The sequence below is a fragment of the Anas acuta genome, chromosome 14, assembly GCF_963932015.1.
Source record: "Anas acuta chromosome 14, bAnaAcu1.1, whole genome shotgun sequence".
Classification (NCBI taxonomy): domain Eukaryota; kingdom Metazoa; phylum Chordata; class Aves; order Anseriformes; family Anatidae; genus Anas; species Anas acuta.
Window position 1 is genome coordinate 197,215 of NC_088992.1, and position 12,476 is coordinate 209,690.

General features: G+C 42.3%; 1 protein-coding gene across 7 annotated transcripts in view; it reads right to left on the reverse strand.

Moving 5' to 3' along the window:
• The window catches only part of REEP2 (receptor accessory protein 2), a 43,765-nt gene extending 31,588 nt beyond the window's left edge, over positions 1–12,177 (reverse strand). For 2 of the 7 annotated variants that reach the window (XM_068698134.1, XM_068698133.1), the window contains exons 1-8: positions 12,010–12,177; positions 11,626–11,698; positions 5,475–5,551; positions 4,053–4,121; positions 3,718–3,838; positions 3,052–3,165; positions 2,501–2,648; positions 2,051–2,208 (exon numbers count right to left, since the gene is read on the reverse strand). In XM_068698134.1, coding sequence (XP_068554235.1) covers positions 2,051–2,208; positions 2,501–2,648; positions 3,052–3,165; positions 3,718–3,838; positions 4,053–4,121; positions 5,475–5,551; positions 11,626–11,698; positions 12,010–12,041 — 792 coding nt within the window. In that variant the 5' untranslated portion in view covers positions 12,042–12,177. Of the gene's footprint in view, positions 1–2,050; positions 2,209–2,500; positions 2,649–3,051; positions 3,166–3,717; positions 3,904–4,052; positions 4,122–5,474; positions 5,552–10,929; positions 11,222–11,625; positions 11,699–12,009 lie in introns of those variants that run through there. The other 5 variants (XM_068698136.1, XM_068698138.1, XM_068698139.1 and 2 more) reach the window with 5 other exon arrangements.
• Between the last annotated feature and the right edge of the window lie 299 nt (positions 12,178–12,476).

Below are 12,476 nucleotides of genomic sequence, written 5' to 3' on the forward strand. Positions count from 1 at the left end.
TGAACGTGAAGGACTGTCGAAGACAAAGTGCTGTAGACTGACCACAACCCTCCTTCCCCATTCCCCTGTGCCACTCAGGGAGAGGAGGTGGAAAGAGGGTGGATGGAGGGGAGGTGTTTTTGGTTTCTTTCCTTTGTTTCTCACTTCTCTAGCTTGCTAGTAAAATTTATTGCCTATTACTATCTCCCTCCTATGAGTCTCTCAACCCTTAAGACCTTTGCATCATATATTTCTATATTCACAATAATCAGCATAGAGTCTTTACTGCCTTTTCAGAATTGAGTCACTTAAATTCCTCACTAGGAAGCTTGGAATAAAGTTTTATTCCTCTTGCCTCCCTGCCCCTGTCTACTATGCTAGAAAAGGAAGAAGGGTCAACACAAAAGTAACTTCAGGGGATTTAAAAGAGATCTAGGCTGATTTTGAACTAATCTTTAGACATACATGTTACAAAGAGTACCTATTCATATACAGAAGTGTCCTGGACACTGTAAAATCAGATTAACAGTATGAATTAACATGATGCTCTGAGCAAGCACTCTCCTCCAAATTATTTAATGTTTAGCCTGAAAAGCTCTACAATGTGATTTGTTAATACACCACTATATTAAATAAAAATTACATGTAAATAAAATCAGGAGTCCAAGTTGAACCAAGAAAAGAGAATCCCTACTTCTCAAAATGGAGAAGCATTTTATCATTTATAAATCAAACCAGACGAAATGTTGAAGTAAGAGTCAAAAACTAGAAGGCACTGTCTCAAAAAGCATATTCTACAAAACACACCAACAGCTGAAAAATTTCATTAATCTACAATATGTAATTTATTTTCATGTATAGTTTGTTTTAATATTGAGAATACAGACAATTCATGACAATCTGAATTGCTGTAAATATCTTGGATCAGCACATGGCCATGTGGTGTGGATAAACTCAACAATGACTAGTTATCTCTGGAGCCCCCAGCACAAGAATGATGTTGATCTATTAGAGTGGGTCCAGAGGAGGGCCACAAAGCTGATCAGACGTCTGAAGCACCTCTCCTACCAAGAAAGGCTGAGAGAGCTAGGACTGTTCAGCCTACAGAAGAGAAGGTTCCAGGGTAACCTCATTGCAACCTTTCAGTACTTAAAGTGGATTTATAAAAGTCCACAAATGGAGAGCAACTCTTTGCTCAATCAGATAATGACAGGACGAGGGCGAATGGTTTTAAACTAAAAGAGGGAAGATTTAGATTAGAGGGTAGCAGGAAATTCTTCACTCAGAAGGTGGTGAGGCACTGGAACAGGTTGCCCAGAGAAGCTGTGGATGCCCCATCCCTGGAGGTGTTCAAGACCAGGTTGGATGGGACCCTGAGCAATCTGATCTACTGGGTGGCATCCCTGCCTATGGCAGGGCGGTTGGAACTAGGTGATCTTTGAGGTCCCTTCCAATCCAAGCCATTCTGTGATTCTATGATCTAAACCTCAAGATGATGAAAACATACAGAGGAGAAGAAAGGAGAATGTGCAGATAAATTTCTTCAAATCTAACATGCAGAAGAGTAGAAAGGTTTAAGAGGGAACAGAACAGCTGAATTTTAGATGAGGAGAAAGTTGCTGTTACAGGGATAAAGGTCACATAAATATTATATACTGTATATATAATATATACATATATATAGTATTATATACTGTAACAGACAAGAGGGAGAATCATAGAATCATTAAGGTTAGACCTCCAAGATCATCTGGTCCAACCATCCAAAGGATTGGAGGGCAGAGCCAACAGCAGACATTAAAAATACGTAATGCCCCCACCCTTAAACACAAACCTAAATGAAAGCAAAGCTAGGACATGGCTTATGACAGAGGCTTACAGACAAAAACACAAAAGCAAGAGACCAGTATAGCATATAGACAGCAAGTCCTTTGATGTAGAACTCTAGCAGTAAACAGTCCAACAACATTTACATAAACAGCTTTTAAACACACAAAATACGAAGCCAGAGCCTTCTGACAAAATTCACAAATCAGTACCTGTGCTGGAAATAATTTACACACCAGCTTACCTCAGCTTTTGTCATCTTCTTGGTAGCTTTGAGGCTCTGAGTACGTTTTGGCAGTTTGTCTCCTGCATCTTCATCTGATGGGTCTGTTCTGGTTTCTGTCAAGGTTCCATTAGACCTCTGTGCCAAACTGCTCTCCTCTCCTGAGGAGTAACAGGAAGCTAAGGAATGAGAAAGTTTTTTCAAATACTTTTGAAAAGACACATCTAGATCTAAAATGTCCCATCCTTAAGGGCCACGTAGAAGGGAGACATCAACAGTATTTACGCATAATCCAAGAAATCCATATGTTAGTATATGGGAAAGGACTGGGAAAACAATACAACTTCTCCCTGATAATTTGCAATCTTGTAGTCCTTCTGAGACCCCTGCATGAAGCCCAGGGAGCCCTTCCTCGCCTGCTGGGTAACCATGCAAGGCCTCAAACAGTGGCCCAGCAGGGGTGTTCTGTACCTGAATCCTCAATGGTTTCAAGGAGACTCGCTCCAGGGGATTGCAGCTGTGGTTCATGGCTTCGCAAATGGACAGTATCTTCATCCCGGATAAGAGTGAGATCCTGCATGCTGAAACTGCGTAGCTTCTCAGACAAAACTCCTTGGCCCTAAGAGGACATAAAAATTATGGTGAAGGACACTTCATGCTCACCAAGATCATCCCACATGGGATCATTCAGAAGACAGAAGGTGCCCCATTCCTCACAAGGTTACTCTATGAAAAATAAAAATAAAAAAGCAACACCCACCACAGAGAGAAGGGAAAAAAGAAAAGTATGCTCCCAAGACCAACACAAAAGAGCAAAATCCATTCTCCCTTCACTTTCCATAAATCAAAGGATTAACTACAAACAAACTGAAGGAAAGGTAAAGTATATCATTCTGAACAGGCACCAGCATCCCTAACAGACCCATATCACTAATTGCTGGTACACAAAACTAAACTATTGGGGAATTCCTGAATGTTACAGAAGGTTAGATTGTGTTTGTAGTGCACAGGTGTTGCATTACCTTTGCAGCTGCAGTAACTGCTGCATTGGCAGCCAGGTTTAACCCTCTCTTGCCAACTCGCATCATGGTTTCATAGCTCTTGTCACGAGCCTGAGTAATGTATTCATCAATTTCCTAGAAAGGCAGTGTGGAACACAGCATTTAGCTTCTAGTTACAAACATGCTCAAAATCTCCCCCACTATCACCTTTAAAACCCATAGCTCATAAGGACACCTTTTTTTCCAGGCTGTCAGCACAAGCTGTGCTGCATTTTCTCTGCTACTTAGAGAATGCTTGCAAATGCAACCTTAAATTAAAGAATGTTTTCTCAAAATTGCAACAATTGAAATGAAGCAGTTGCTTATACCGAGAATGTGAAAAACACAGCCTGACTACAGAACATGCTGCTACTATCATGATTCAAAGAACTTAATTACTGATAGTGACTATAAAGGCTAAAGATACTGAGTTAAGCAAACATACTAAGCATTAGGCAAGATAGTGGCTACGTTACGGTCTGTGGTCGGCTGTGTACACAGCCCTTGTTGTCAGAGACATAAACATTCTATACCCACTAATGTCAGCACAATCATGATTCATGCATTTTAATTTTCACTGTAGCATAACTGAATCAGAATTCAGTCAACTTCCAGACAGATCAGTCTCTTCCAACAATAAGTGAGTACCTTCTCCTTATTGGAGAGCGTTGGGTGCACAAACTTCCTGTAGAGGACACTGGAGCCCTTGGTGTAAGGGGAGAGCAGCCAAATCACAAATGCGATTTTCAACTCAAAATAAAAAGGAAACCTGAGAGAAAGAGAGAAGGAGAGAGAGAGAGAGAGAAAGAGAGAGAGAGAGAAAGAACACGAGAACTAGAATCAAGATCAGCACAGAGACAGAGATAACCGTTAGAGAGCAGCACAGGCAAAAAGAGTAAAGAGAAGGTAAGGACTCAGAAACATAAATGAATCAATATATCAGGTCAGAATAGCACAATCCTCTCTGGAATCCTAGAACATACCTTCTTTGAGTCTCATTTAGTCTTTCATCCATAGCCATGAAAACTCCATAAACAGGGCATCTCTCAGCCCTGCAAACACACCAAATTAAAATCTGACAGCTACTCTCACCATTCTTAAGTTTGTTCAAAGACTATCCACTGGATAATAACATTACAGCCATTTCCCTCTCTTTTTCCAAAGTTTTTAATTAAATATCTCAAGAGAGCTCTCAAGTTGCTGCTAAGGCTGATAGCTAAGAGCAGGCAGCATGCAAGTCTTTCATTGCTATCCCTTACACAGTGAAGTCTCTGGGAAGGGAGAGTAGTAGAGACTCCAATAAGCAAATGTAAACTTTCTGATGCCTGTTAGTACTAAGAGACTTCTGTTTTCAGTGGTTCACTTTTAAGTAGGTGAATGAGCCAAAGCTCTTGTACTTTTTAGATCCTGACTCTTCAATTATTATTTTTTTCAGGAATAGGCAAAATAGCTGAGCACTTATGTAAGGTACACGCAACAATTTCATGTTTCTTTAAAAGATGCAACTCTGACTAGACTGTATTCTTTCAGAGATGTGTGCAAATCACAAACATTAAAGCAATGAAGAAACTGACCAAAAATTAAAGCATAGAAGAAACCCTGTTCTAATGGAACAGCTGAAGACACGTAATGACAATTTGTCATTGCTGATGGCCTCCATTTGATTATTGCTAAGTGTGACACAGCTCTGAGAGAATTAAAATCTGTTTTACCCCAACCCAACCCACATCCAGTAGTTGAAGACATTTTCATCATGCAAAACACCACTCAGAGCAGAGATGTATTTGATCTGCTCCTCTGTACAACGGGCTTGCAAAGCAAAACAGGTCATAGAATTATAGAATATTCAAGTTGGAAGAGACTCACAAGAATCATAAAGTCCAACTCCTGGGTCCCCAAAGGACCACACAATAAATAAAGAAATAGATAATGCGTCTGAGAGTGTTGTCCAAACACTTCCTGATCTCTGACAGGCTTGGTGCCATGACCACTTCCCTAGGAGGATGAGGGAGCCTCATTCCAGTGCCTAACCACCCTCTCAGTGAAGAACATTTTCCTGATATCCAGCCTGAACCTCCCCTGGTCCTTTACCATCTTTTTAAAATGTCTTTTACATAATCATTTCTCAAACCTCTTTACCTAATAGCTTGTCAAAAATATATGCTATGAATGGATGAAGACCCTCTGACAGAGCCTGTGTATCTACATGTATCTTAACTGTCTGAAAGCACAGAATATGAACCAGTTTAGACAGCAGCTTAGACCTACAATGTCTATAAACCCGTAGACTCTCCATGGGCATAAAAACTCCTAAATGAGAGAGCTTATCCTTAGGAACCTACATTACCTTAAAAACATTAAAAAAACAAACAAACAAAAAACCCATGCACCAGCATGGTACTCACCAAGAAAGAACAATGTCTGTGAGTGTTTCTGCAGTGGTGAAAAAGGCAAACACAATCCAGTACATCATCCACTTCACCTGCAAAAGAGCAGTCACTCAGTAGACATCCATCAGAAACAAGAAAAATAGCAAAACAGCTTCTCAATAAAAATGACTCATCATTTTCACACACAGAGATGAAGTCAGCAGAAAGAAGGCATAGATAATCAGCATTGGAGAGGGTCACATATGAAACGTTACATTATAGTTTAGGGAAATACGTAAGATTAATATACTCTAAATATATAAATATAGCAATCATCAGCTCAATGTCCGGGTGGAGACCAGTGATGAGTGGTGTCCCTCAGGGGTGTGTACCAGGACTAGTATTATTTAACACCTTTGTCAGCAAACATGAACAGTGCGATTGAGTGCACCCTCTGTGAGTTTGCATATGACACCATGGTGAGTGGCGCTGTCGACATGCTGGAAGGAAGGGCCACCATCCAGAGGAACCTGTGCAGGCTTGAGAGGTGGGCCTGTGCAAACAAGACAAAGTTCAAGAAGGCCAAGTGCAAGGTTCTGCACTTGGGTCAGGGCTACCCCAAACATGAATACAGGCCAGACAATGAGTGGATTGAGAGCAGTGTTGTGGAGAAGGATTTAAGGGTACTAGTGGATGAAAAACTGAGTATGAGCCGGCAGTGTGCACCTGCAGCCCAGAAAGCCAACCACCTGAGCTGCATCAAAAGAAGCATGACCAGTGGGTTGAGGGAGGTGATTATCCCTCGCTTGTGAGACCCCACCGCATTCAGCTCTGGGGTGATCAGCACAAGGACATAGACCTGTCAGAGTGGGTCCAGAGGAGGGCCACAAAAATGATCAAGGGGCTGGAGCACCTCTCCTACAAAGACACGCTGAGGGAGGTGGGGTTGTTGTCTGGAGAAGAAAAGGCTCTGGGAAGACCTTATAAGCAGCCTTCCAGTACCTAAAAGGGGCCCACAGGAAAGATTCTTTATCAGGGAGTGCTGTGATGGGAAGGACAAGGGGTAATGACTTTAAGCTAAAAGAGGGTAGGTTTAGATTAGGTGTTAGGAGGAAAGTCTTCACTCAGAGGGTGGTGAGGCATTGGAACAGGCTGCCCAGAGAAGCTGTGGATGCCCCATCCCTGGAGGTATTCAAGGCCAGGTTGGATGGGGCCCTGGGCAGCCTGATCTAGTGGGTGCCACCCCTGCCTATGGAAGGCGGTTGGAACTAGGTGAACTTTGAGGTCCCTTTCAAAATCATAGAACGATTTGGGTTGGATGGATTGGTTGTATGTCTGTCCTGTAACAAAATCATGACACAACAATAGCGTTATAGTCCCAAATAAACTAACTGTCTAAAACCAGTAAGTAGTTCACTTTGAGTATAGTTATATTCTTTAATATATAACGAGTATGTTAATAAATACACGTGCACTTAATTAGTTTCAACTGTAGCCCTACTTTTTCTTAATTTTAAATGTTATCTCAGGGGCAAGAGAAGAACTACAGATGTAGTATTTTGCTCTAATGTATTAAGGTGAATTCGAATCATAGAATCACTTAGGTTGGAAAAGACCTCTAGGATCATCTAGCCCTACCTTCAACCTAGCACAGCCAAGTCCACCATTAAACCATGTCACTAAACTCTGTATCTACACATTTTTTGAAGACCTCCTTCAACTCAACTACTTCCCTGGCTATTCTTAGTCTTAATCATTGCTCTCAGAAATTCCTTCAGCATTTCTCTTTTCTTCTTAAAGAAAGACCCAGTAAGAGAGGCAAGAAAGCAAAGAACATAACATATAAACACATCTTCTTGTTTAGGCTCTTGAATGTAGTTTACAAACTGTACTTTGTGCTATTATGGCACACCTATATACCTAAACCCTATCTCCCAACTTCCATCTTTTCTGTGGAGCAGTAGACGTCTTGTTTCCTTTGAAAAAGAGTAATTACACCTTTCCCTCTCTCTCCCCATCTCTGTCATTTTTGTAGCAAGTCTGCCAGCTACAGGCCAACCAACATTATTATGTAAGAGGAATCAGTCAAATTATGAAAACCACTACCCCAACATTTCCAATAATAATAGGGCCAACATAAATGAAATTGACTGTTTTCTGTGCCATCAAGAAGTAAAAATAAATTTAAGTAGGAAATAAATGGAAACAAGAGGTCACCTTTGCTAAAAGCAACTTAACACTCTCAGTGTCATCAAGAATGAGAAAAGGAATAATTTGAACCACGGAAATCTCACATATTAAAACCACACATTAACATACATATTAAAGTTACGTGAACAGGTAAGCGAGGGTCTTACTATAGCAAATAGTGTTGTAAAAGCAGATATTTCCCCAACTTGTATGTGATGGAAAATAATATGATCTGCTCTTGAAAGACCCTCCAGAACTTTCCAAAAAGGCTTAAAAGGAAAAGAAATGCTGCCTCAAACCCTGAAACAATAGCCAGCTTTTAAAAAGGTGATTAGTGTTTCAAATATTTTCCATTTTATTGTGCAACTTTTCACAACAGAAAGTAGCAAAACATTAATTTTATGGTTCCCCTCTCCTCCTGCCTATAATCATCAATTCAGACAGGACAGGTGTTATTGACTTGAGTTCTAAAGCAACTCTATGAAATTAATGATTAACTCTTTGATGCAGCAACATAAATCAGCTCTTGTACAAAAACAATTGTGAATAATGACAAATCAAAGGTGGCAAATGGGGATCTGAGTGGGTGAGAGATTTCAGAGACTCTCTGTACCAATAAATCTTACTTCAGTATTATGCAAAATGAAGGCAATCATCACAAAAGTAAGCATTAAATACATAGATATATACAACATAATACAGAATTATTTTTTTATGAGGAAAAAATAACTGTAGCAGAAGTCTTTGTTTCCATTAGCTCTCACTACAGTGGTTGGCTAATGGTCATGGAGTTTTTACTAAGTTTCCAACACGCCTACATAAACATTCAAAAAAACTGAATTGCTGAAGATAAAAGGTAAAGGCACTTGAGGACTAACAACTAGTCCAAAGAGAGGAAATGAAGTGTAAAAATAAATGGTCACTTCTCAGAATGAAAAGAATGTCAGAATGTGACAAATATTCTCGTTACATAAATTAGCTCACAATGCTTGAGTGGTCACAGTAGACAGCCTGATTAAACTAAGTTCCGCCCCATCAGAGTTTTTCAGTAGTAACACAATGTTCAGGAGTATTAGAAAAGGAAGAGAGAAGAACAGAAAACATTGCTATGTTACTATTTAAGTGTACTATATGTTCACATCTTCAACACTGGGCATGGGTCTGGCTTGCCCTGTCTCCTTCTGCCGTCATCCTACCCCCTACAGCCAAAGAAAAAAGTAATATAGTTAAGTAAGTGAGAGGGACTCAACTTTTAGCTCTAGAAGTCCCTGAAGTGCAGATTACCAGATGCTAAAAGAGCAGAACACAAGGGGGATGGTGAAGAGGGAAGCATCACTTTTTTCCCCCCCGTTTATAATTTTTGTTATCCACAGATTACTAGTATCTTCTAAAACTAATCCTGTGCTGTATTTGTTTTTCAATCCATTAAAAAAGAGTCAAGTCTCTGTTGCTCAGCAGTTGATCACCAATTTCAGCTAACTTGCACCAAGAACCTAAATAAACTCAGTAAATGTAAACATATTATTGGAATGTAGATTTGACCAAAGCTGCAGACCACATGTGAAAGGAAAACAGTTACTTTTAAAACAGCCTAAGGTGCTAGAAGCAATTTGTCATGGCTGCTCAAAGACATAAATCTATATCACAGCATGGCAAAAAAGTGTTTGCACTGTACTCTGATGCCATTGCTGGACTGCTTGTAATATCTTGATCCGTATCAACGCAGTCTGCAATACATCACACTCTCTAGCATATATATACACCTGCAAGACCTTTCTCCCCAACTCGCATTTGCTCTTAGTAGTACACAGCTGGCTTGAAACTATGGACCACAGCTTTCAAATTTTCCACTGCCTTGTCATATGAGAAGCAGTTTGAATAGATGTTGGCCCCCTTTCCTGAGTTTAACAAAACCATTTTTCCCGTCTTTCTGCTTCTGTCGAGAAATACAAAGCTGTCTAAAGATTACTGATTTGGGCAGTTGGAATCCAGCATCTACATGTTTAATTCTGATGTAGTCCTCTTAAAGAAAAATAATTCACATATAAGATCAGTTTTAGCAGTACGAATATATCTTCTTGAACTAACTCCAGTATTTTAATTTTTTAATTGAAGACAAAAAAAAAAAAAAAGGAAATTTTCTATTGCAGCTGTCCAGAACTATCTACTTCAAGAAAACTGTAACAATGAAGTATTAAACAAAAGCCAAAAACAGATGTCATTCTTTTCCATATCGGCCCCAGCAGGACTTAAAACCAGGTGATTAGTTGACATTCATGTCATGACAACTTTATGATACTCAAGTACCAGACCTCATTTCTTTTTAATCATCAGATTAATAAAGTCCTGCTGCAATTAAGGTGACGTCTACCAACACAAATTCAGATTAGTATGTTTGTATTATGCAAGACACGTTGCATTTCTGTACCTCAACAGCCAACTTACCCTAAGAAAATAAGCAGGCTTTTACAGTAAAGCATCTACAAAGTCAAAGGCTCTGTATTTACTGGGTCTTTGAACTCCAGAACAAGCCATGTGTGCTGGCTGTTTTAAAAAAGGAGAGTTTTTGTTTTTAAATCCCTCAAATTCTCAACAACACATTTCAACACATTTTCAAACTGTGAAAAATGGGCCTGCCTTACAGCTAACACAACTTCTGTAACCGGAAAACAATAGTTCCATGACAGGCACTTAAGAGCCAAATAAAAATTCCAAGTAAAAACGTGCCTTTGATGCAACAAAGATCATAGACAACTGGTCTAAAAGAAAATGAGGAGAGAAAACAGCAGCAGTAAGACTACCAGATAATTATGAAGTCACGGGATCATTCAACTACTCAGTTTCTTTTATGCTTTCCTTTTGGTTTTTAATGTTATCATAGTATATAGTATTCCTGACTATACCTCTAATACTCACTTAAAACACTGCATTGATTATCAGTGCCTACTGAACATTCAGATTTTGACTTCTCTGCTGAAGGCATAAAAAAAAAAAAAAAAAAAAAAAAAAAAAAAAAAAAAAAAAACAGCCAAGCTAGATGATGCAGTTTTAAAAGCTGTCCACTATGAATAGACTCTACCTCAGCTGCTCTCTCCTTCAAAAACCAACGTGCTGAATTTTAAGCCGATGCATAGGAAACACCTAGGCAATTCTAGAGGACTGAAGCAGAATGAGACATATCCTGCAACATTTACTATTGACATGTCATTTTGTAAGCAGCAAACAGAGCCAACTGGATGAAGAGTTGCAGACTGCACCACAAAGAAATACTGGCAAATTATATTCTATTCGGCCATGTTACCTCTCTTCTCTATCTGATTATTCACTGCTCTAAATACACAGAAATTCTTCCCATCCATAAAACAAATAGCTCATCTCCTCTAATCGTCTTAGAACAGCGCTTCTGTAAGAAACCAACACACCGCATCACTGAAAACTATTTGGTGTTTTAAATATGGCAATTGCAACAATGACGTAGGCAGAGAGAGAGAGAGAAGGAAATGTTTCCAGGATGGAATGAGAATGAAGTCTTGACCAACAGGAATTGCTGATCACAAGCAAGGTTGATAGGATAATACAAACCATGCATGATTATTTAGGTTTTTAGAAGAAAACAAAAGCAGTACTGAAAAAGCAGTAAAAGGACACAAAGTAAGAACAAAGTTGGAGAAAAGAACTTGTCCCTGGACTTCCATATGCTTCCAGACCACACTGTTCCTCCCATTTTCCCATCCTCAGCCAATATTTCCTGGAGGGGGAAGAAAAAAACAAAACACAGAAAACCCACGTTTATGGCTCGAAACCTCCCATTTCAGTAAGTGTCCTTCCTCGAAACATCTCCGAAGTCTGTCAGGGCTGCTCTTCAGGCGGCCCGTCCGACCTGACGCCGCTGCGGGCCGAGCAGCCCCTGACACTGGGCCAGGGCCAGGCCGTGGGCTCGCAGGGAGCCGCGAAGGACGGGGCGACCACCGCGCCCACACGGCGAACCCGTACTCACATATTCCTTCACGTTTTTCGTCTTCACGGCCTTGTAGGAGGAATACGCAGGGTAGAGGGTGCCGAAGATCAGCCTGCAAAAAGCGCAGAACCCTCAGCGCCTCACGGCCCCGCAGCGCCCCGCACGCCGACTGCCTCCGCCCTGGGCGGCTCCCGCTCCCCCGCCCCCTGCCAAGGCGCTGCTCTCGGGCCGCGACGGCCAGCGCGGACCCGCCGGGACGCGGCCGCGGGCGACCGCGAGGCAGCGCCCGCCCCGCGGCCCCTCTCCTCGCCCCGCGGCCGAAACCTGCGGCCCCACCGGGGGCGGCGGCCGCGCCCCGCAGGGGCTCCCCGGAGCGCCCCAGCCCCGAGAGGGCCCTGCGCATCCCCCCGCCCCGGCACTCACACCACGAGGCGGGAGATGATCCAGGAGACCATGGCGGCGGCGCCGGGTTCCGCGGCGGCGGGAGCCGACTCTTAACGGGCAGGCTCCTGCAGCAGGCGCAGCCCCGCCCCGGCACTGACAGGGGCGGAGCCGAGGGGCCGCATCGCTCCCCGTGCCGCCGCGGAGACCCCGCCGCCCCGCCCCGCCCCGCCCGGCCCGGCCCCGGCCCGCCGGAAGCAGCCGCAGAGGCTCCCGTGCCTGCCCGCTCCGCTGGCGGGGGTAGCGGCGCTCCCCGGGGGACAGGGCCGAGGGCAGCGCCGCAGGAAAGGGGACCTGCTGGAGAGACGGCAGCAGAGTAACACGCACAGCGTAAGAAGATGACAGAAGCGTGATGACTGAAGGCACTTCAGGAGGCAGTAACAGAGACGGCGGAAGAAGCCATCTTCCAAAATTAGAAGTTACCTGCTCTAGGAGGCCCTACACAACAG